Raw genomic sequence first — 25,187 nt, forward strand, 5'->3', positions numbered from 1 at the left:
CTATTGGTAAATTGGTGGGGCCCCCTCCGCCTGAGAGCGAGCCGCAAGAAGAGAAGCCTAGATCTCCCCGTAGAAGGAGACCTCAAGCCAGCCGGCCAGTAGTTGTACCTGCAGCTCCCCAGAGGGATCAGACTCTGACTGTGACTGATGGTACCCTACTGAATTTCACCCAAGCTTAGGACCTGCCACTCCTCAGGGTGAAAGAGAAATGGGGACTGCTGCTCATGGGGCCCCGCCTGGCATGACCGAAGGAGAAAACATCCCAATGCCTTTACCTGTCAGTGGGGAAGACTCCTCAAGTGAGAGGGAACCCGAGTCACTAGGGCCGTCATGGAGTCCTGCCCCAGACCACACCCCACAGCCAAGACAGGAACTTTGGACAGTCTTCCGCTTTAATTACAATGCCCTGGGGGTGCCAGGGGAAGTCCCCATCTCTGCCCCTTGGGCCCAGTAGTCCCCCAGGCTGAAGTCTGTGCTTCAATGGGGATGGTGAAGGGTTCCGCAGGGGTGGATGTGATGGGCTAGCTGGTAATGATTTGACCCAGGGGTTTTGAAAGGGTAAAAGATGATTGGCGGGCTTGGGATTCCTTTTCCTTGCCAATCAGGCCCCAGAGACTCACCCTCCATGACCCCTGATTGGCCCCTTGGGTCACCCAGAGCAGGATAAAAGGGACAGTGCAGCTGATTCAGGGGAGACCAGTGAGGGACCACGAGGAAGGAGTTTCAAAGATCTGGCAAGAGCTGGGCCAGAGGGGCAGAAGCAGTTGCCACAGAAGACCCTGAAGGAGTGGGACCTGCAGGCAGCAGTGGGACCCTCAGCAGCGCGGTGTGAGGACGGCAGCAGAGACTTCCTGCTGCGCTCCAGGATCCCCTATGAGAGGCTGTGGCCAGCAGGAGAGGCTCCCCAGCTCCAGCAAGAAGCTGAGCAGTGACCCTAGAGGTTCACAGTTCTGCTTCTAGCTCCTCCAGTCAGAGGCCAGGCAGTGTGACGTGAGGCAGGGGCTCCTGGAAAGTCAAAACCCCTAGCAGCTTAGGGGAAGTACCAGCACTGGTAGCTGGGGAGTAGAGTGTCTGCTTCTTACATAGGTGGTTTGAGTTCAAGTCCCAGCTGTGTTGAACTGGGGTGGGTGAAGTAACAGGGAAAAATTCTTGTTGCAGTGGAAGGGGGTCATTGTGTCTTCCCTCTTTCACCCCCTGCAGGTACCTAGGCCCTATATTTCTTGCTATTTGACATTTTGAATTTTGTGCATTTTATATTTCACCAACCAGTATTGTTTGTTCAGCCGTTCGTGTTTTATATTTTGTTAAACCTGTCTTTTGTTAACTGGATGAATACGTCTACAATTGTAAGTGCCTAACCTTTATTGAATCCTGCCCTCTTGGGGTGCTGTAGTGTCCTCTATACCCTCTGGTTTATACACATTATGTTCCCACTACTGTTTTTTCTCATTAAAAGGTATATGGTTAGGTCCCAACTGGTGATCTGGCTCTGCTCTATAGGGGGAGGAGGGTCCATACACCTCTCACAGCGCTTGTACACCTGCTCTGATCCCTTCAACTGGAGATGGGGTATACCTTGGAGTACCGCCCTGGTTACAGAGGCTGCACAGTTGATAGTCTGCAGGAAGATGGCAGGCCTCTAAGCTCATAGAAATGAGCATGCCTGAGGCTAGAGGGGCCAATTACCTGGTCCTCTCTTGAACATTTCCTTTCCTTCTCACTGGCACTGCCTGAGCTTGACTTCACCAGACACCACCCAGAACCAGGGCTGGATTCTTTCCCCAGTGAATGAGGCCAGTGGGAAGGTGAAGATTGGGGCTGCAGTGTTAGCATTGAGAAATGACACCTTTCCCCCTGCACGGTCCAGATAGACCCTGACCCTGCTGCACTCCCGGTCCAGGGGCAGTGGGGTGGGATCAGGAGCGGTGAGAGCCTTGCACTGACCTTTGCAGCGCTGCACAGCCCAGCTCCCCTCCTCGGGGTTAAATCTGATCTCTCCCTTCCTCCTCACAAACTCCCTGGCCACCCCCACAGCCCAGTATTTTCCCTTTCCCATCTCTACCTCCCACCAGTGTCTCCCGGAGGTGAATCCCTCATGGCCCAGCACACAGGACTGAGTGTAAAATCTCTCAGGATTTTTGGGCAGCTGCTGCCGTGTGTGTGTCCATCTCACACTTTTCCCATCCTCAGACAGGACGAGGTAGGGATGAGCTGTGTCTGGATCCAGAGTCACGTCCTCTGCGGGGAAAGGAGACAACAGGAGCGTGAGGAGCAGCGCTCAGCCCAAGGACAGGGTGTGATCAAGGCAGGGGCAGCTTTAGCTGCAGCTGGAGGTGAAGCCAGGATTGACCCGAGCAGGAAGGAGCCCAGAGACCTCAGCAAATGGCAGGGCTGATTCCCCCCTGGCAGGAAGAGACGGGCCAGGGACAGAAACACGCCAGCTGGGCCAGGGCTGGGACACAGGATCGTTCCCCTCCTGCACCTGCCGGTCACAGGCAGGGATGAGAGACCCTGGGGGCTCAGGAGAGCCCGGCAGAGGGTGTGAAGGGGAGAGCATGGATACAGCTCATCTCCCTCTGCACTGTCCATTGCCTGTCTTCAATCCCACTCTCTTCCACCTTCCCCTCTCATATTTTAGGGGTTACTTCCCAGAGAGACTTTCCCACTCCAGCAAGTCACAACCAAAGAAATATAAAGTTTGGACCAGAACAGTCCACACATCACAAAGATTTTTTGTGGCCCAGGCTTCAAGTGCAGGTCCAATTTCCCAAGTTTCCAGAGCTTACCCAAAAGGAACAGCATAGCAGATGGGGAGTAGGGGGAGGGGGAGACGGAGCAAAATATATATATGAATAGGAAGGGCTTAAGGCAAAAATGGAAAGGTAATGTGTGGGGAAGAGGGAGCGAGGAAGCCATAAGGGACTCATGTAAAGAGAAGTTAATTGTGTTAAAAGCCAGGAAGTTTACTTGCTGTCTTAATCAAGAGAGTTGGAATATTGTTGGAGCTCTGATGGTCCAGAAAACGTCCAAGACGCAAGGATGTTTTGCAGTATCTTTTATTGCTCCGACAGTATAGTTGGAAGAGCTGTTGGACAAACTTTTTGTCATCAAGTGCCCTTCCTCTAATAAATGAGGAAAGATGAAAGAGTATATCATGATGGTTGGATGGAAAAGGAAAACAACCCCAAAACTACTAAAATTATAGCTGTGTGCCTCCTCTTCCAACTCATGGTAAGAGACTCCTTTGTGGAAAGGACTCTGCTCCATCTGTCTGGGCCTGCATCAAGTATGATCTAGAAGAGTAGTCCCCAAACAGTCCCTACAAGTCAGTGGCTGTTTCAAGAACTGCTGTGTCCCCAGCCAAGACCAATGGAAAGAAAAGGAGAGGCACCTACCCTCATGTACAGGGCTGATGATTGCAGGGAGAAAAAAGCTGGATGCTTCCTCTCCCTCATTACCACTCATTGTGATGACAAGCAAACTTTGGGGAAGGAAAAGCAGGAGGAAAGAAGTGAAAGCTATGGGAGAGTGAACAGACACACAGAGGAAGAGAGAACAGTACTGGGTAGGAGGAAACAGCAGAGAGAAGCCAAGGAAAGGAATTAGAGATAGACATAGGCCTGAAAAACCAAAAAGTAGCAGTTTAGACAACGCTGTCTTATGAATGTGCAAACAGGAGCTCACACAACTCCTCCACTCAGCCACCCTGGCCAAGTCTAGTCCCTTCTTAATTCTTATTTCCCCCGTTTCCAATTTCTGTATTTTAGGGCTGTTCTTTCAGAGACAGAAAGTTCACTTTGTCCCTATTCAACAGATCATGACTTTGTCTTGTCTTGTCCATAACAGAGGCAATAAGGGAGGTAGGAAAAGCAGCAACTAGTGGTTGAGGTGGAGGACGTCTGGCCTGTGATAGTAGCTGGGGCACTTTGCTGGCTGTGTAGCCAAACATGGCAGGGAATTGGGGGTAAGGAGGAGATCAGGAGGAAGGGAGGAAGGACTTCTCAGAAAGGTCTGCAGGAGGCAGGCAAAGAAAGATCTGAAGGAGGCAGTACAGTCCCATCTGGATCCATTACTGTGTCATGGGCTGCCACATCTCATGGTGTGCTTTGAAATGCATGAGGATGTGAGAGTCCTGCCATGAGGAGTGACATCCCCACCCACTGCCAGATTGGGATCCATCATATTGGGCATGGGCACATGTAACACTTCAGGCAGAAACACTTTCTCGACCCTGGGCAGATGCTCTGGCAGCTTCAGGGGGCTTGAATGGCCCAATCCTGATCACTTCAGGCCTCTAAGGGTTCCTCCTGGTTTTCTCCATGTATAGAGAGGCCTGGGGCACATCACTGTAAGTGGGGAAACCAGTGTGTCTCCTGGTGTGGAGGAATGAGACTCAGGTAATACTGTGTGCCTCGTGCCTTCACTCCATGATTTGTGTGACCTGAGGCCTCCACCCTGGGACCTGAGCTGGGTCCTGCACTGACCCATGCCTCGTGCAGAGGAACAGATCAGTGTGAGTCCCAGTGTAGGGGGGCACAGGAGCTGAGTAATCTCCACTGCCCTACGCCCCTAGGCCTGGACCATGCTGACCCACACTGGAGATACCTTGGCTCTTGCACCCACCTCTCCCTCCACCCCATCCTGAAATGTGCCTCTGCTTGAACCATGGTTCAGTGTAGATCTGGACGAGGGGGCACAGGGCACCCTGGCATTCCCTGGCATCTGTGTCACTGCAAGACCTGATGTGAGCCACGGATCATCTGTTGTCCCACATCAGGCAAGAGACCCAATGTGGTACAGTGTGTCAAGTAAAGCAGATCAGTTTCTAATGTGATCCCTTTCAATTTGGCAATGTCTGTTGCTAGGCTTAGACTAAGTTAAATGCATCTTAATGAACTTAAAACAGCTTGTTAAGGTTGTTTTAAACCTTCTGGAGCTGATTGTGTACTTGAAAAATCACGTGTTCTTTTGAACTAGTTCACTGTTCAGCAGATACCAAATGGTCTGTGACATAGGTCTGCTCAGTCCTCCAGATGTCCCATATTGCATTGCTCCTCCCACCTCCTTCCTGCAGCCCGCTGCTGCAACTAGCTATGGTGGTATATGACCAGAATACTATTGCCCCCTCTTTTTTCCCATTTTATTGATTAGCTCTGTTGAACCCCCCCTAGTATGAGACATCCTGGGCTGGGTGCTCACTCTGCCCCAGCCCTGGTTGTCAGAGCCACTGCACTTCAGTGCTTAAAGGATAACCATCTTACCTTGAATGCTAGGGCACTGTACGTGTGGGTACCTCTGACAAACAACAGTTGTGAACCAGCCCCCAATCCGTGACATTTTGGAACTGTTCAATTCTTATGTGTTTGCACACTCAATAAGAACACAAGAATATAAAAACTGCCATACTGAGTCAGACCAATGATACATGTAGTCCAGTATCCTATCTCCAACAGAGGAATAAGTTAATGCTATAGGAGGGAGAGCCTTTAAGCCTAGATATATCTAGAGTGACCTTTTCCTTATTCCAACATTCATTACCCTCCCTGCCATCCACCAGTACTGGTCTAGAAATGTCAGAGGACACATCTCCATTCATTTTGTTCAGCAGCTATTAATACATATATTAATCTTAATTAACAATGAATACATATATTAATCTCAATAGTATTGATCTATTAAAGGATTTAAATTAATAGGTTCCCAGTGCTGGAGAGACTTGGCAATTGATACAATCTGAACACTGTACCTTTTTCCAAAGGCGGTGCAGTTTGTCCCAGCCCTGAAAGCAACCACAGAATCAGACATGAGAACTCATTAGAAGAGATGTATAAACAATGCATTATTGCATGCAATGTCACATTGGGACAAAATAGATCTAAAACTTCAGTGTGCCGAAATTAATAACCAAGACGCAGACACTGTAATGGCTTCTCTGTCAGAAGACCAAGCACTTATCTGTCTTTGATATTTCTTAGATCACTGGTGCTGACATAGTTGTTGATACTAAAGAAAACTTTCCGTACAAACACTTTTTAGAAGTATGACAACACTATTAATGAAGACCTGCTCCTGCTGCCTTTCATATAATGGAAAATCCCACCTTGAGTTAAATGCAGGAAGGGGCAGGCCCATGGAGTAATTCTGGCAGCAGGCAGAAGAGTGTTTTCTTCTACTTCCAGGTAATAAGATACAAATGTTCTGGGAGAACTGAAGGTATACATAGGAGGGGATTCGGAATTTCCTCTTCAGAGTTGCCTGCTCTGGCAAGTGTTTGTCCGTGCAGACAGGGCACCACTGTGAGGAAAGGGGGTCAACGTGCTTAAACAGCAACAGAGAACAGACAAGAAATTATGGGCTTTGGGTACAATATTCAGAACTATCCAAGTGACTTAGGCATGTGTGAGTCTAAGACTAAATAAATGCCTCTCATCAAAATTGTGCCCATATTATTACTGACCTACAGGGCTCTTTGTCATGTTCATATTACCTCTTCCAACCAGCCTCTACTTGGGCCAGGCAGGCTTTCAAAGAAAAGACAGATGCCACTACTAGGTGACTAGTTCTTTGCAGGAGCCAAAAACTGAGGATATTTTCAATGTATGACTGATTTAACGTATTCTTATTATGCACCCTTCTCCTGGAAAGCCACATAGCAGAGAGATTTTAGACCCATTACGGACAAGGGTCTAGGCTAGAACGCAGGGCCCTATCTCTTCTTGGGCAGCTGCAGCCACCTCACCCAGCCAGACCCAGCTAATTTGCTCTTTCTCTCCTGGCTCCACATCTCTAGCTCTCGTGACAGTTCGGAGGCCAGTTTCAGAAGAAGTGACTAAGGCAACCTGGGATAATGCATATGGTGCTATGATGATTAAAGCACTGTACTTGGAAATCAGAGAGAGAGAGAGAAAAAGAGGTTCAAATCCTTTTGGGGTAAAGGGCACCTAGCACCCACATCTCTGGTTTCCTGAACAAGTGTCCTAAGCAAGCAAATGCAGGAGCTAAAATACAAGAGTGCTGCCCTGTCTTGTGCAGTTTGATGCCTGCTAGTCACATACTCCTGGTCATTGCTCATTTTCAAGGTTTAAACACCAATACACATCTAGAAGGGACATACACATGTATCAGTGCACCTTCCTAGCCAATACACAGCCTGCTGCATATGCTGAGATGACACAGGTATAGTTACATGTCCAGGGTGCCAAGGGAAATAGTATTTCTACCTGGGCATAAGAAGACTTGGCACTTACATGATTAAAACCTGCCATTTACACTCACAAGGGGAAACAGAAAGTGCTGTCTGTGGTTGGGAATTTTAGGTTCCTTCAAAACAATCTAGCCATACAAGATTTTGATTTCTTTGACCTTAGGAAAAAGCACTTCTTGCCACCAGCTATTAGTCAGCCTACGAATTTGAACAAAGAGGAAAAAGGGAATTGAAATAACAGGAAGAGACTATTGATTCAATATGAACTTTCATTACCTGGACAGATCACAGCTCTTTTCCACCCTGAAACAAAGGGAAATAGTGGTATTTATCTGAACAAATGCAGCTGTAAAAGGATTCTTGGATGAGGAGCATCTGGCCCAAGCAAAAGCCAGGGAAGACCAGAGTGATGCTGGACACAAATGGGACAACATGTGGAAGGACTAGCTGGGACACTGTCCTTTTAAGTCAATAAAACCATACAGACCTCATCCATCAAAATAATGTGAAATCTCTAGGTGCTGTTTGGCCCCTCTCTACATTGCAGTGACCAGGGCACCTCAGTATCCAAAGACACCACTGACTTGGACCTGCTATACCATTTCCTGGGAGAGGGCCTGGCTCCAGAGATACTCTCATTATTACCATCTAGGCTGGATTGCCATTAGTCATTCTCTGTGACCCGACTGAGAAGTTTCTGGTAGATACAGAATAAAGCTGCCTATTTTCTCCATGGCTTAGTGTACCTTGTATACACAAGGCACATGTTTAGGTACCTTCAATGATTCCCAAACACACTGTGATGCCATCTTAAGCCCTTGTTCAAACTCATTAACAGCTGCATCTCCAGTTACATTAATATTCCAATTTCACTCCATGAACTGCTGCAACAGCGGCAGTGCTCCGGGCTAATAATGATGACAAAAGCCACGAAAGAGTGCCTGAGGGCTCTGAGCAAAGCACTCCCAACCAAGGGCATCTTAATGTTGCTGCCAGTTCTGTTCTTTCCAGCATGGAGAGTATGAATCTAACAGCTAGCTCTAGCTACATTGAATACCATGGGAAAAGCTGTGTTGAACACAGAAAAACTTACCAAGTTCTTGTTGGAGGTTTCCTGGATTGAAAAAAAAAGATACGTTGATTAAGTGCTTCACTACAACTTCATAAATTTAAGCTTGGTACTTTGTTTTCTGTGTGACATCCTCTCTGTGGTGTTTATCCGCATACCGCCAGTAGTACGCAGGGTTCAATTGCGGAGAACTGTGTCCCTTTTCTGCCTATCCTTGTTGGTGTGCATGGGCAAGAGAAGTGGGAAACTCTTTTGTGCTTACTTTGACTGTGCTAACTGCTTTTATCTGCTTTTTAAGAATTTGATTATATGGGACTGGGTGAATCAAGTCTGTGTGCATGTTTATTGCCTCCTAAAATTGTGACGTTTATAAGAGATTTGATGCTGTAAGAGAAAAGTGAGTCAAAGGTTGCTGAGGTGTCCTGTACGGTAGCATGACTGGTATCACAGCCTAAGGTGAATGAAGCCTCTGCTCAAGAGCTCCAGGGTAGAAGGGGCAAGCTCCAAGTAGGAGTTGTATCAGGGGATGGTATTGTACTTTTCCATCTAGCTGTGTAGGGAGATGTTTTGGTGGTACATAAATCCCTCTAGTGGTTGCAGGAAGGGGCCTAGTACCCACTTGTCTCTAAACAAGGGGCATCTCTGGAGTGCTAGTAGGTCAGGTAAACACTTGTATATGCTAGAGTCTAAAGACTTGAGATTCTTGAGTTTGCTCAAGGTCTAGAAAAGCTCATTTGCTTCTGAAACCAAAAGAGAGCAGTGGAGCAGTAGCCCCCACCTACTCCAATGGTGCTGAGCAGCTGTTTACTTACAGATTACTGGGGGCATGATATTAAATATTCTGTAGTGTTTGACTAACCATATGAGTGTAAAGATGTGTGTCAAAAGGCATATACCTATTTCAAGGACATAAAATTATTGAAGTTTTAACAGAATATCAGCTCCACTTTTCCTTAATGGTATGTATAGGCATTTGAGGAGGACAGGGGCAGTTAAAGTTAAAAATGGCCACCTATTCTAAAAGTTTGGATGGAAGGGGTAGTGGTGGGGCTTGGGGAATTGATGGGGCAGGCAGTGTCCACAGGGGGCTGGGGGGAGTAGGCAGGGTGTGTAGGCAGGTGTCTGGGAGATTGGGGAGGGAAGCAGGATGCATGGAAGGCACAAGAGGGGGAAGACAGTGTCCACAGTGGGGGGATATAGGAGATCAAGGGGGAAAATGGTAATTGTGCAGGGCATCACAGGGATTGTGGAGACATTCAGGGTCCATGGCAAGGGGTTTGGAGGGGTCTAGGTGGGTTTGGTGGAATCGGGGTGGCTAGCGGTGTGCATGAGGAGGCATGGGTGTTGTCCACCCCCCCTCCCCTTTGAACCAGGAGCTAGTTTTAACCTATGATTCCCCCCACCCCTAGACAAGCAACACCCCCTGGCAATTGCACTTCGCTGTGCTGGAGGTTTGGTGTGTGGCACAGTGCCTACCTGCCTCTCTTTGGTTGGCTGCAGTTAAATCTTATTCATACACTCTTTGATTTATTAGAATAAAATTATTCAGTAACTATACTATATACCCCCCCCACCGTATTTACCTGTTATTCTGAAGAGATATATATTAAGGATTATGAAACTTAACACAATCACTAGGATCATGCTCAGTGCCACCATCCAGGTATTCACGCTTGGAAAAAAGAGAGCTGAAAAACAAGAAGCCCAGGGCTTGCTTTAGTTTGTTATTGAAGAAAACAAATCAAATGTATTTATTAATACTTCCTTTCAGGAGTTGCCTGAGATATGAATGACAGCAGCAACTCCTAGCAGGATGCAAAAATTAGAAATATGCTTTAATAACCAACAAACTGACTTTTGATACTGATTTGTCATGAATAAACAGGAAATATGCCATCTCACCTTTACATGGCTAAGTGGAAATTATGTAGCTATATAACTTCAATGTTGGCAACTATGTAGCATTTGGATTCCTGTTCTATCTGTAATGGAAGAGGATTAACCTTTATGTGATCCTGCTAAAAACAACATCCAGAAATACTTTAAATCCTCTTCCATTTTCTCCAACATTAAACAACTGCTAGCTGTAGGGATTTTTTTCTGAATAAAGCTTTGGGATCTATGTGGAATCACATACATGCTCCACTATCTACACAGCCATATTATGGGGTACTGAGCATGCTCAGAAGGAAGGTCTAGGGCAACCACTATTATATAGCTAAACAGTGCATAAAAGCCAAAAAATCACATTTACAGAACTATATGCTAAGGGGTCCTCCATTCAGAACAGCCAGGGTTGGACCTGAACAGGAGGAGGTGGGGTGTGGGTTCGGACCTGAAGTGGGGAGTGGGGGCAAAGTAGGGTCAGATCTGAGTGGAGGGGAGATGGATCAGATGTGAACGGGGGGAGGGAGGACAGGGGGCAGGGTAGGACCCTTTGCTGGGGAGAGGGAGGGGGGAGTGGGGTTGGACTAGAACTGGGGGAAGGGGGGGGTCAGACCCAAAGGGGGGGCGGGGTCAGACTGGGGAAGGAAGTGGGGTCAGAGTGAAAGCCGAGGGGTGGGGGGGAGGAAGCGGGATTGGACCCAAAAGGGAGGTTGGGGGGATGGGTTGGAGCCCTACCAGGGGGGTGGTTCACACCTGAAGCAGGGGAAGGTGGAGAGTGGGTTCAAACTCGAAGCAGGGGGGAGTGCGGTTCTGGGGTCGGACCTGAACTACAGAGAAGGGGGAGCAGTTTCAGACCCGAAGTGGGGTGGAGGGGTGGAGCAGGGTCAGACCCTAAGGGAGGGGGGTTGGGGGGAGCTGGATCAGATCTGAATGGTGCTGAGTGGGGTGGAGTAGGAGCCTTAGTGGGGTAGAAGGAAGGGGAGAGTGGGTTTAGACAAGAACCAGTGGGGGGAGGTAGGGGTGAACCTGAAGCCAGGTGGGGTCGGACTTGAACCGGGAGGTGGGGGTAGCAGTGGGGTCAGACCCGAACCAGGGGGGAGGGTGGGAAAGTGGTGTTGGACCTAAAACAGGGAAGGGAAGAGGGGAGCAGGGTCAAACCCAAACAGGGGGGCAGGGGCATGCCGAGATGGACCCAAAGCAGGAGGAAAACAGGGTCAGACCTGAAGGGGAGAGTGGTGGGGAGGCAGGGATGAACCCATACTGGGGAGGCAGGGTTAGACCTGAAGGCAGAGGGAGGTAGGGAGTGAATTCAGACCCAAAGCGGGGGGCAAGGGCGGGGGGTCAGAATCGGGGGCAGTGGGGTTGGATCTGAACAGGGGGGCTGGGTTGGACCCAAAGTGGTGGGCCGAGTGAGGAGGGGGGGTGGTCAGACCCAAAGCAGACAGTGGCTTGGCTCTGATGCACTCTAATTAGAAAGCAGAGGAGCGGGTACTGGGCACGTGCATAGGTGCGCACAGAAAGGCAGGGCTGGAAGGGACCTCGAGAGGGTCTCTAGCCCAGCCCCCTGCCTGAGGTAGGATCTTCTCTATTCTCATTGTCCTGTACAAACCCATTGTCAAGTCTGTTAAAAAAAAACTATAGTCAACCCTGACACAAAAACAAGACAAAAAGCCCTAAACTGCCACAGATAAAACAGGAGTCGGGTTGGCACACCACTCAATCCTTTTTGGTTTGTGGATTGTTATATTACGCTTAAGAGACTCAAGAATAAGGCCATACTCCCCTGCTACAAATGAAGATAAATCCTTCACAGTTCATAGTAATTAGCAGGGGGTAAAAATCCTTCTTGACTCAAAATATGTCAAGTGGTTGGACCTTGGGCAAGACCCCAGGATCTTTTGGGTTTAAGCCCCAGCAGGAACGCTGGCACACACCAGGCAAAATTCCCAGCCCTGGCTGCAGGCAACACCCAGTGGGTCAGAGGAAGGCAAAATAAACCTGAGATGTAGCAGCAGCAAGGAAAAATCTTTCTATTTATGACCTGGATCAGTGAACTCACTGAGGGTTCCTATACATGTGCAGCATCCTGCTGCTCCAACATGCTGTAATTACAGTGCATTGGAGCAGACTCAACTAACTGAGTCTGCTGGGGTATGAAAACAACTGTGCTCCAGCAGCCTCCAGCATCACGTGTACCAGTGTTCCCATGCTCAAAAATGGCAGGAGGGGGCTTTAAATTAAAGCTCAGAGCTGAGCTCATTAAAGCCCCCCCACCACACACACACACTCTGCAGCCTCCTGCAACACATCTGCAAATGCCCTGAACATGTAGGGAAGGGAACAATGTTTCAGGAGTACAACTGCTATGGAAAAGGCCTTTTAAAAAACACCTGCCCCACTTAACAACCCTTAAACGAGGAGCAACAACACACCGCTTGTGGATTTTATGTGATAAATAATGAACAATGTTGCAGTGCAGTAAAAATCCTTTAAGAATTTGAAATTCAACACTGGTAGATAGATGCTACTGACATACACATGAAATACCCACAAAAAATTCACATAGGCAAACCTGAGAGTAGAGAAACATCCTGCATTGAGTGATTTTGAGTGACTGTGTCTGCCAGTTTTTTTAAGGTAAAATTTCAGAAGTTGGAGTGAGATAAAATCCAGATTCAGATAAACTGCAAACACACAGTTCAATGGATTTCTATTATGACCCCGTGGAAATGCTAGCCATGTTTGTGTTTCCTTCCTGTTTCACTTGGTTTCCAGCCGAGGCGGTTCACAGAGGGTTTGGATGGAAACTGACCTGATATATGAATTGCTGATTCCTTCTCTTGGTCGAGGAGGCTGTTCCTGATCCAACAGGACAAGTTCTGGTTTGAATGTCCATTTATGACAACAGAAATTTCTGTTTCAAACAGGCCATTCACCTTTGGGGATTTGATTTCAGAAAGCGATGCTATATGATGCCCCTGGGCATTTCTCCACAGCACCTGGGGCTCTGGGTACCACTCAGCTGATCGACACGTCACACGGATCCCTCCCTTCTGGTAATCCTCCACAGAGATGATAGGATTAGAGCCTAAAGCTAAAAAAGAAAGAAACTACATTTCTTAAATCTATTAGTCAATTTGGTGAAGGACTGTGGAAATGTTATTCCTGCTCTCAAGAATTCTTAGATATTGCAGAGCAGGGTATACATTTTATTAACAACTATAGAGCCTAGATATTCCTGGATGTGATAGATGAGAAAATTCATCATCAAATAGTCATTGAACCATAAGAAATTATGGTCATTCAGATTTGATTTTGATAGGTAATGAGGGGATTATAAAAGACTGTAGGCTTCAGACATGGTCAGGGAGAAAAACATCACATTATGAACTGCAGACTCTGGAACTAGCATAAGGCTAAATTGTTAAGCACATGGGCCTAAAGCAGGTAATCCAAATATATTATATTATTGCTTTATCTTATAGTAATGACTAATGAAACCAAATTTATTGAATATTGTTTTATAATAGACATTTGTGTTCAAGCCTCTTAGATGTAAAAACAAAGCAGCCTCATCAGTGAAAATTCTAAATTAGGTGAAAGGAAGGAGATAAGAAATCCTCCCTTCCCAGAAGTGTACATTTCATAGGAACATAAATCCCAACCAATTGACATCATCCAAGTCCACAACAGAACTGGTTCAGTTCAGCTTCAGAAGTTTTCATGAAATAAGGAAATATGGACAAAGGCAATCAGAGAACAGTTAGTAGATTATTAGAAAAAGCCATCTATAAAGGTAGGATAAAGGCTGGAGGGAAATGGGGGGAGGTCACCACGCATGACTAAGTGGTGGTAATTAAGGGGATTGTAGGTGTATCTTAATTCCATGTTTAAAATTGCAAAGAGGTCCTGATCATAGCTTAAAATCTTGTCTCTCTAGAGGCTGAATGGTTACAAGGTTTTGCTAAGAAGGGCTGGTTGTAGAACATTATCCAGGGAATTGACTGACTACAGACTGACAGGGTTCAAATTAAATGGAAAAATAAGCAAATTAGGACTATAATTGAGGTTTGGGATTTCAAAAGAGAAAGGTTTATCTTAGGAGAACAGCTGGGATTTTTCAGTCTAGCAAAACAGAGGCAGAAAGGGATATGTTTGCTATCTGTATCTATACTGGGGAGTAAATATGAAGAAGGAAAAAGCACTATTTAGGCTAAAAGATAATGTTGGTCCAAGAAAAAATGGATAAAACTTGGATGTGAATACATTTAGTCTGGGAATTAGAAGGTCCTAAGTACGGAGAAATCAAGAGCAAAGAAAAGCTAACTGCTTTTGAGATGTTGCTTAAAATTATTAAAATACTGACAAAAATAGAAATATGTTTCTGAAATGTAAAAATGGCTGGATAAAATTGAAATACAGTGTCTAATTGTAAAATAATTTATACCTAGGTTCCATGAAGTTGTCATATTAACTAAAAGAAAAAACCTGAAAACCATGCAGAGATAAACTGACATAAGCCACTGACCTGCTACCTTCAGTTCTATTACAGCTGCCTCAGAAGTAATATCATCATCAACAAGGCAGGTGTATTGCCCTTCATCTGAAGGCCTAATATTGAGAATCCTCAAGGAAACATTTCCATCTGTGATGTCATCTTTCCAAAACACTGTCCTTCTCTCGTATTCTGGCATCTGTTGTCCAAACTGCTCTCTCCCATCATGGTACAGATGCACAACATTTTTAAACTCAGACCGGAACCACCTCACTTCCATGTTCTCAGCGCTCATGTTGGGGGACAGGTGGCATGGCAATACGATCTCTTCCCCCACAATGGCAGTGATTGGCTGATCAGGTCCAATAACTGTAAACAGGGCTGTAAAATGTACCAAAAACACCCCAAAATAAGCTCAGAAGTAAAAAGTGAAACCCAAGATACTCAACATGAGATGGATACCCACCTGGCAGAATTTCAGCCTTGACTGGGAAAATGACAAATACCTGAACACACAGGCTTAAAATAGAAAGGACTGAGCAACTTTAACTGCAACTGACTGCCCAACCTAAGATATTCACTGTCTGTGAAAGGATAGAATATCCTGAATATGCATTTTCTTGTAACAGAAATGTCAACGTTTTTCACTGGACATTTTCTGAACATTGTATCCCATAAAATTTATTGGTGCCTTGATGTTTTAATCACATTTTGTGATTATATACAAATATATCATTGAAATGTCACATAAAAGAGAATTTTTCTCCTCAATATTGGTTTTGAAAAGCCAGTGGAGTTACGAGAAGGAGGATGTTAGGATACTGTGGTAATGAGGAACATAGAAGCACACAGAAGTATGGAAATATGATTGGGTGATAGATAAAAAGCTGTTCTTCTATATGCCCAGGGAGAAAGAGGAAAAGTTTTTATTTTAGATTTATTTATTTTTTCTTCGTACACAATGATGTTGATGCAGTCTAGAACTTCTCACAAATTCTTTTCCATTTGCCAGGAAAGACTAGAATTGGTGCAATGTGTCAACAGAAAACTAAATAAACCTTTCAGCAGCAGCACAACACACATTAATATGGAGCAGATACCTACCTGATTCCAGTTTGCAAATATGAAAAGTAATGAAGAATGTGAGAAAACCAGGCAGCGATGTGGAGACTGGAGATCTGGCACACTGAGGAAGGTATCTTCCTCATGGAGATTTGATCCAGAAGCACAAGGGGAAGGCAGAAAAGTATTCACCTGGAGAACATAGAGCGCTGGTTACCACCTTTGTGTACTGGATGAGATAGGAGGAGGACAGCACGTACAAGTATACAAAGGGAACAACCGTGGTTTGAATAAACTTAGGAAAGTGCACAATTAAAACAGCTGCTAAAACAGAAATTCCAGGGTTATCCCTGATAACTCCCTCCCTCTTTTCCCTAAATGAAAAATCATGTGTTGAGTCAGGTGATGATAAAGAGTTTTTATTACATTTTAGGTCATATTAAATGAATGAGATCTAGAATCATAATACTGTGCGCTGTTAAAAAAGAAAACATGGGGTCCAGATAGTTAAATGACAATATATCTGTTCAAGGCAACATGAGATTTGTTCTCCTCAAGATCTTCAGAGTACTGCGAAAATGGCTGTGGCAAAAGTGGGGTGTGTCGATTAGTACTGCAGAATGATGCAATTATCCCAGGTCCTAGTATTAGACAGCCTGGTGGGATAACTGATGGAAAACAAAGACTCATCAGAAAAAGCTGCTGAGATATTTGGTTACTGAGCTTGGCCATGGAAAGACAAGCTGTGGTTTTGACAAAATGGAATGAGTGGAAATTAATATAGAATAAGAGTATAAATTAAGAGTGGTCCTGATAATTTCCTCTGTGGATATTCTTACTTCGGAATAAGTGTTTTGACATGTAGAGTTAATTGGGAATGGCTATTCTGAAATTACTCCCTCTGAACAGAAGACCTAAACTGAGTGTTTTAACTTTCAGTCAATCAAAACGGAAACCCATTTGACTTGGCTTAAGACATATATGTTTTGAGAAGTCTTTCCACTGCTATGTAAAACTGGTCACAGGCTTCTGCTAGGTGTCTATTCAATCTTCCACAGCAATGCAAACATCAGCTTTTGTTGCCTTTGTGATGCCATAAACCTTTTTATGGTGGCACAAAGCAAAAGCAAATCGACACTCTTTGTCACACTACAATGCGTTTTCTACAACAGGTAGCAGTAATTTTTGCTGCTTTATTGTGGTGGATGCCCATTTTCTTTCTGGCAGGAGAGCACAGGCAGCCTGGAGCTTCCTGCACTCTCCAGCCACCTCAGGCAGAAGGTCTCTGAGTTTGGGACCTCACCCTTTTGTGCCCCCAGGTTTTCCACACAGGATCAGGCCCCTCAGCCTCAGGAGTGTCTGCATGTCTTCCCTGCTTCCAGGATCTCTGGGGTGTGACTCTGGAAGCTGGGAAAGTTAAGGCTCCCCCACTTCCACAGACATGCCCTTGGCAATCTCTTTTAATATTGTTCTCAAGGTGACTTAAAATGACATTTCAGTGTTTTATAGGAGTTACAAAACAACAGTACGTAGGGCAAAATCCTGTTTTGCCGCATAGACAAGTAAATGGCATATAAGTTTCTCTTTTATGAGTATGAATCTAAATGCAATTCTACTTCACTTTTTCCATTATACAATCACAATTATAATTATTTAAATCCAATACATGTTTACTCTGGATATGGGTAAATTGTATAGCCATACAGAGTAAAGCTACATGGTATCATCTCGGAGCAGTGCAGTAGCTTGTACCCTGGAGTAATTCTGTTCTGCTACCCTGGTCGTCCACAGCCTGTATGGCCTCAGCTAGGCTACAAATAGCACTCGGGTGACAAGGTGTTAGAGGGCATTACCAAATCATGGACAACGAGCCTCATTTGTTTGTCACAAGAACCAAGTGGGATTCTTTTCTTCCTCATCATTGAAGTGGCTGTTCTTTAAACATCAGAACAGGATTTTTGGCACTTCAGTACAGTGGAAATTCAATTCCTTGATGCATAAGCTGCACATGGTGACATCTATGTCAGTATTTCCCAACCTTGTCCAGGCTTTTCTCTGGAATAATGGGGATTAGAAATTTCTGTAAAAAACAAACAAACAAAAAATTTAGAGCAGTAAATATCATTTAATAGCAGGAATTGAGGAGTTCAGGCTTTAAGAAAAGCATTATTTATTTCTATATTAGAGATGAAGCAGTGGTAGTAAACAGCATTACAATGCAGATTCATAGAAGATGGTAATTAAAACAATTTTAAAATTGTTTCAGGTATTCCTGTATCCCTCTTGAAGTGCAGTGCCCAAAACTGGACACAGTACTCCAACTGCAGCCTGATCAGTGCCTCATATAGGGGAAGCATCACCTCCCTGGACCTGTTTGTCATGCATCTGCTAATGCATGATAAAGTGCAGTTAGCCTTGTTGATCACTTTATCGCACTGACAACTCACGTTCATTTTAGAGTCACGTATGACTCCAAGATCCCTTTCCACTGCTGTGCTGCTGAGGTCATTCTCCAGCCTGTAAGTATGCTGGTGGTTTCCATTCACAAAAGATGACAATTAAAACAATTTAAAAAATGTTTCAAGTATTCCTGCAAGTTCTTGTTTCAAATAGTTTCAAAGTGAAAAATATGCATTACTGGGAATCTGTAGATTTGCATTTTTTACTCTCTATTGATTCTTAAAGGAGTAAAGAAAAAACAACCTTCGGGAACATTTTTGTTTTGATTTGTTTTAATTTCCATTTAATTCGTGACAACACAAAAATATATGTTGCGAATTGCTTTCTAAAAGAACTGGAAAAAGTCCATAAAAATTAAAATAAAGAGAAGTCCATTATGCTGAAAAACTTTCATGGAGAATTGTTAAAAGTTTTTACTATCCCCTAAGATACTCCAATAAAACTTTTTGTCCTGTATTAAAAACTTTGAAGAATGCTCTAATTCACCACTTGTAACATGACTTACCCCACCAATAGGTCATCTTCCCTGACGCTATATCATAGTTATCCCTGCTGGCCAGCCCTCCACATCTACTACATGGACATTTGTTAAGTCAATGCAAAATTATAATGTCTTTGGAAATATTGGTCCCAATTCAGCATATATGTATTTCCATACCTAGTCATATTTAATTATGTGCTTAATTCTGACTGATTTCAGAATCAGTAAAAGATACAATTTTCCAGTTTGATTAATTCTGGAAATATTATTCTCCTCCTTCTTTAAAAAAAAAAAAATTAAAATACTTAAGTGTACAATCAAAGCATGAAAACAGCAGAAAGAAAAGGTCAAAAGAAAATAATGTAAAAAGAAAATGATGCAAGCTGATATTGGAATAGTTTTTTCTTTCCTGGACTCCAAATAGAAGAGGTTCTCTTTCACAAAACTTTGTCAAAACGGAGAGAAAGATTGGGTGTGTTTGTTTTGTTTCTGTTTAGTTTGGGTGTTTTGTGGGGGATTTTTGTTCTTTTTTGAGGTTTTGCGGGGGGAGGGGTTGTTTTGTTTTTTGCTATGATGTCTGCATTTTTAACGAAATTATATGTGAATGTACAAATAATTTAGTTTTTGCATACATAATAAAACAAAATGGCAAAGGATCATCTAATCGCTGTATTATTACATTACCTAAAAATGGGGTGTTTTAGTGGGTATAAAAGGTCTCTTGAATGTTTATCAATCAACCGAAGTTCACCTACCTGGCTGATCCAGCTGAGAAGTTTTGTGCTGTGTTCTGCCTCCAAAACAAGTCTTTGCTTTTGTCAAGAAACTGAAAGATGCCTTCTGTCCTCCAAAAGATGTCTCCAAATTTATCAAGAAAGTTGGAAAAACTTCTTCAGGATGTTACATAGCAAGCTCCACACCTAATTCCTGCAGTAAAAGAGCTACAGGGTTTCATTGTAGCTTTTCTGTCCAGTTTTTAAATTTCAAACTTCTATATGTCTTTTCATCTTGCAGCAGTTGTTAACTTGGAAAGTGAAAGGAAGAGCAGGTTCCTGGGCAGGGCGCAGCCGGCTGCACATGCGCAGACACCAGCACTTACATGTCCAGGCTGACAGGGAAATAGCAAAAAGAGCATTTTTGGCACATTATGTGATTAAAACCTGCCATTTACACTCACAAGAGGAAACAGAAAGTGTTGTGAGAGTGATGGGGACTTTTAGTTTCCTCCAAAAAAGTCTGGACCTAAGAGCTTTTGAGTCCTTTGATGTTAGTAAAAAGCATTTCCTGCCACTAACTCTTAGGGAGCCTAAGAACTTGTCTGGAAAGGAAAAAGGGAACAGAAGTCCCAGGGAAAGAGCGCATTCACCATCGGTTCAACATAGTGCCGATATACGTACTCAGGCAGGAACACCACAGCCAAAACGGGTATTCTCACTTTTATAAAGAAAAGTGGGATTTGTAGTTCAGGACTCTAGGCTCATCACTTCCTCTTCCTGCTTCCAGATGCCTCTGGGATTTGTAGTTCAGCGCCACAGCCCTCAGGACTCTGCAGTGTTGCTCCCCTTCTGCTTTTTACTAATGTAGCAGAAAGCCCCTTTTTCCTCTTGCCTGCATTTGCTCTCCCCTCTTTAAATATTGTGTGGGCCGGGAGCGGTCCGAGGCTTTTCGGGGGCGCGCGGCAGGCTGTGGCCAGCAGTCCTGGCACGTGGGTCGGGGAATGCAGGCCGGCGGACTAGAATTAGGTACGGATGCTTAGCGGTCGATTAAAGTTTATTTTACTTACACCGTAGATGGTCGCGGTGCAGGCAGGAAAGCTTGCTTGCGATGCAGTTACAGACAGACACGTGGAGTTTGCTAGGCTCCACAACACGAACTCGACAAAGACCCGCAGAAAACTCGAGCCTCTTGAAAAAACTCAGACAGAGCTCTGGATACACTCACACGAAGTTTGCTAGGCTCCGTGGAACTTGCGCGCAGGGAAAGGGGTTCGTCGAAGGATCAGGCGGCGACGGGGAGAGGCCAGAGGTTGATCGGGCCCCTATAGCCTTCTTAAGGTACATGCTGGGTCCGATAGGCTCCGCAGCACCTAGAGTTCTTCACGAGATGTGAAGTCCTCCTCCTCCAGATGGTTGTGGAGTCCTCCAACTTGGGCGGAAACCACTCAAGCCTCTTATACGGCTAGCAAGCCAATCGCTAGCCGCCACTTGGGAATAATTTAGAAACAGCCAATAGTGGGACACAAATTTGCATGCGGGTGGCGGGAACTCCTTTGCATCGTGCATTTCTCTCTTTGCGACTGAGAAATGCACCCTGCAAAGAAAGCTCCTCGTGGCGGGAAATAATTTAGCAGTGCCGAAGCGCGCACACACAAAAAATCACACCCTTGGGTTGTGACAAATATGTTTTTCCTCTTCTACCTTTTCTTCCTTCCTCTTTCTTTCACTTTAAGATAAGGAATTGTGTTTTAAAATTTGTATGTGTGCATTTTGTATCTCCCCGTGTATGTTGGTATTTTTATCTATTTGTGTGCCTTGGCATTTGTAGCTTATGTTTTATACTCCTCACCTTTCAACTTTCAACTGTAAATGTGTTTAGTAACAATGTTAACAAGGGCAGGAGGCAAACTGCTGCTTCCCTGTATCAAGCTGGCCCCTGAAAGAGCCAGTGAATCAGTGATTGAATGTGGAACACAGTAGCAGCAGGCAGGGATTAACACCTAAGGAAACTGCAGATCAACCAACAGAAGAAATCAATAGAAGACAATGTATTAACCGGGAAATCTGACCCTTGCTAGAAGCCCTGGCCTGAGTTAATCTACGCCTGGGACCAACTTTTGGGCTGAATATCTCCAAATCGACCGCTCCCAGAGCCCGATTCAAAATTCATCAACGGACTCCCAAACCTGCACGTACATGTGGACGACCCCTGGGGCTGACAGATGCCATCCAGTAGCCACCGAGGGGGGAAGTCCCACGAGGGTCAACGACCCCTGGATTGGGCAAACCTGACAACTGGGGAGTCACCAAAGTCTGCCAAGGACAGATAAAAAGTCGTGAAAAGTGACCCTCAGTGGCACCCTCTTGATCTCCAACTCGACCAGACCTGTCCAGCCAGAAGGACCAGCCGGCGACCCCCTTCTGGAGGATAACACCATGCTGAAAGAAGCCTCGACTGGCCATCGACGGCAGACTCCAGCGCTTGTAGGACAGGTATACCTGACTCTTGTAGCTTGCTACTGTGTGTGTGCATGTGTGTGTGTGTGCGTGTGTGTGTGTGGGGACCAGCCCCAAGGTTTATGATTTAACTTCATTACAGTTTTTCAATCTGCCTAATAAACCAGAATTTTAAGGATCCCAAGTTGGACATTTGTAGCCAACACTAACATTACATTTCCTAGTCACACAATACATTACATTACACAATGCATACACTACAGTATGAACTTGCATTACCTGGATAGATCACAGCTCTTCTCCACTGAAAGAAAGAGAAATCGGGGTAACAATTTATCTGAGCAAATGCAGCTGTAAAATGATTCTTGGATGAGGAGCACCTGCCTCAAGCAAAATCCAGGGAAGACCAGAGTGATGCTGGACACAATTGAGGCAACATGTGGAAGGACTAGCTGGGACTCTGTCCTTTCATGTCATTAAATCCATACAGACCTCATCCATTAAAGTCATGACAACTCTTTAAGCATAGGTGGAAGGAGAAAAAAATATTTGGGGGAGCTGTGTACATGCGCGTGCGTGCCCCTGCTGGAAAGTTTGTAGGTGAAGTGCTGGGGGGGAGGGCCACTGGGGGAGAAAGTGTTCCCCCGCTTGGCTCCCCCACGCCATGCCCCTGGAGGAGCCACTGGGATTTGATTGCCCCACAACCTAGCCCAGTCAGGGCCTCATTCAAAGGTGTAAAATATTATGTTTCACAACTAATTGCAATTATAAACTAGCTGCAGGGTTTATCCTCAGCCATTCCTTCCAGGATTAAACAGTCCTTTTTTTCCTTCCAAACTGATATATGTGATTTCCTCTTGCATTGTTCCCTGGCTGGAAAGTGAAGGGATCTGCGTATAGGATATTGGAGCAATTTCATATGCAATCCAGTGAGAATAGAGTCTGCTCTTAAAGAAACAGCCACATTTTCAATAAAATGCAAGTAGGGGCACGTAGAAACATAGGTCTGGAAGGGCTTCTAAGGCCATCCAGTTTAGTCCTTTGCATTTCCAGGCACCCCTTTCCCCAAAATTTCTTAACAATTACCCACTGCAAACTTTTATATAGAACAAGTACAAGAACCAGACCAAAGAGGAACACCCTAGAAAATGGCACAGGTGAAAGAAGGGTACATGCAGGCAGTGACACTGCAAGAAGAGAGAAGTTATTGAATATATGCATAGAGGAAGAAGAGGAACATACCTTCTGCTGTCCTTGCCACTCAATTAATTGAGTCTGCTGGAGCCTGGTGATTGCCACACTCCAGCAGCCTCCTGCATCTTGTGTATCAGCATCCGTGCACTTAAAAATGTTGGTGGGGGCACTTGAATTAAATCAACTAAGCTTTAGTTCAAGCACCCCTACCACACTTTTTAAGTACGAGGATGCTGACACAAGATACTCGGTGGTACTTTAAAGTGCTGACCCCGCTTATCCCGGGAGCACATGAAAAAGTGCCCTGTAATACCAGGTTCTAACCCAATGTGTAGTAACCAGTCCTATTGCACAGTAGCTCCAACACACAGTCTTTTAGTGATGCTAATGTGCAGTTGACTAATTCTTCTGCACATTAGCATGGCTTTTACCAGGATGCATTCTGTGCAGTAGAATTAATCTACTGCACATTTAGCATCTCGCATAGACATGCCCACTTACAGTTTTAACATGGATTTATCAGTGAAGCAACAGGATTTGTCTGATGAAGTGGTCTTTGAAGGACTGAATAATTCAAAATTTCAAACTGAAATGATTTGACAGAGTTATACTAGCAATGAATTTGTTCCTCAGTGTTCATTATTATTAAAAAAAAAAACAGACTACAATCAAGGTAATCAAATTAGTCCAAATATGGATTAGACACCCATCTTCCCCCTATAACTTCTGTTAATGCTTCACTTGCTTCTAAAGGCAGTGATTTGGTGCTACAGATGGCAACCAACTTGATATAAAAACTGCTGATTCCTTCACTTGATCGAGTAAGCTGTTTTTGATCCAACAGGACAAGTTCTGGTGCGAATGTTCGTATATAATGATAGAGTTTTCTATTTCAAACAGGCTGTCCTCCCTCTTGGATCTGGTTCCAGAAAGTGCTGTTAAATTCTGTCCACTTTGGTCTCTCCACAGCACTCTGGGCTCAGGGAACCACCTTGCTTATCGACAAACCATTCGTATCCCTCCATCCTGGTAATTCTCAAAAGTAATTTGAGGAGCAGAGCCTAAGCCTAGAGGAAAATTAGGGGCACTTCTGTAAAAGTTCTGATTTAATTTTTTAAATTGTAAGGCATGGGGTTGAGAGCCCTTGCACTCAAGAGGATCGACTACTGTCAGTTGTGAAGCTATGCACTGAAGAGCTTTGGTTTTTCAGTGTCTAACTGCTATTCCCCTTGTCGCTTCCTGGGGCTCCTATAGATGTGCAGGCAGCTGGCTCTGATGAGCTGGAAATTCAGTGTATCAGAACAGATTCAATTAATTGGGTCTGCAGGAGCACGGACATTAATGCAGTCCAGCAGGCAAGGCAGATCCCCGTGTCATATGAATCGGCATCCCCCACACTAGGAAATGGCGCTGAGGTGCTTTGAACTAAAGCGCATTTGAAAAACGTTAGTTCAAAGCACCTGCCGCCATTTTTCAGCTTGGAGGACACTGATACATGTGACACATGGGTGCTTTTACTTAGTGCAGCTCACTAATTAACGTGTCCCCCCAGCACCTCCTGGAGCACAAGTAAAAATGCCCATGGAGCCCAGAGCCCAAGCTAGGTGTTTCAGCTCCCTACCCACAGGATAGGGAGAGTCAGGCACCTAGGAACATGATCCATAAAAGCTACCAGCTAAATGGTCAACTTGGTTTTGTGTCTGATCTGGAAAGTCTTCTGAATTGGGCTCTGAAGGTGAAATGGGCGGGAGAGTGTCTCATTTTTGAGTGTCTGAATCACTTAGGCAGTTTTTATTATATCTAGCAACAAAGGTTTAGGGTCCTGGAGCCAAATCCTATGCCCCTTTACATGTCCCAAAGACAGTTTTCTAGACTCATAAGAGCCATTTATGGTACTTATGCTTCATTTGAAGTGTTAACAGTGGTGTGGTGTGGATGCAGGAACATCCACATAGCAACTCCACATGCTCAGTAGGCTGCATTCTGGCCAAGCCGCTACATGGCAATGAGTGTGCATACAATGTGCACTTGTAAGTCACAACATTATGTCCCCCCAAAATTCTCTGGCTGGCAGCTTTTGACAGAGAATAAGGAGGGTTATCCTGTATTTAAGACCCAATAGTTGAGAGGTCAGGTCACTTACCTGGAAAGAAAGAGACATG

General features: G+C 44.9%; 1 protein-coding gene and 1 long non-coding RNA gene across 2 annotated transcripts; both read right to left on the minus strand.

The window, feature by feature from the left end:
* Nucleotides 1-347: 347 nt before the first annotated feature.
* On the minus strand, nucleotides 348-15,855 carry LOC102568124 (butyrophilin subfamily 1 member A1). Its single transcript, XM_019495829.2, has 8 exons — nucleotides 15,760-15,855; nucleotides 14,689-15,036; nucleotides 12,973-13,254; nucleotides 9,857-9,961; nucleotides 8,298-8,318; nucleotides 7,481-7,507; nucleotides 5,747-5,779; nucleotides 348-2,238 (listed from the first exon to the last, which is right to left on the minus strand). The coding sequence occupies exons 2-8, from the start codon at nucleotides 14,948-14,950 to the stop codon at nucleotides 1,718-1,720; spliced, it is 1,251 nt and encodes a 416-aa protein (XP_019351374.2). The 5' UTR covers nucleotides 14,951-15,036; nucleotides 15,760-15,855; the 3' UTR covers nucleotides 348-1,717.
* Nucleotides 15,856-16,120: 265 nt separating this feature from the next.
* Nucleotides 16,121-20,179, minus strand: LOC109285230 (uncharacterized). Its single transcript, XR_002092904.2, has 2 exons — nucleotides 19,414-20,179; nucleotides 16,121-17,797 (listed from the first exon to the last, which is right to left on the minus strand). It is a non-coding gene; the product is annotated as an uncharacterized LOC109285230 (long non-coding RNA).
* Nucleotides 20,180-25,187: the final 5,008 nt, after the last annotated feature.

This window comes from Alligator mississippiensis, chromosome 11 (assembly GCF_030867095.1).
Source record: "Alligator mississippiensis isolate rAllMis1 chromosome 11, rAllMis1, whole genome shotgun sequence".
Lineage (NCBI taxonomy): Eukaryota > Metazoa > Chordata > Crocodylia > Alligatoridae > Alligator > Alligator mississippiensis.

Excerpts from the sequence above, each read along its gene's own strand:
- LOC102568124 (XM_019495829.2), bottom strand. The coding sequence starts at position 14,950 with ATGAGCGCTGAGAACATGGAAGTGAGGTGGTTCCGGTCTGAGTTTAAA. Across the intron at positions 8,319-9,856 it reads ATATCTCTTCAGAATAACAG|GAAACCTCCAACAAGAACTT; the intron begins GTAAATACGGTG and ends TTTTCAATCCAG. Across the intron at positions 2,239-5,746 it reads TGCACCGCCTTTGGAAAAAG|AGGACGTGACTCTGGATCCA; the intron begins GTACAGTGTTCA and ends CTTTCCCCGCAG.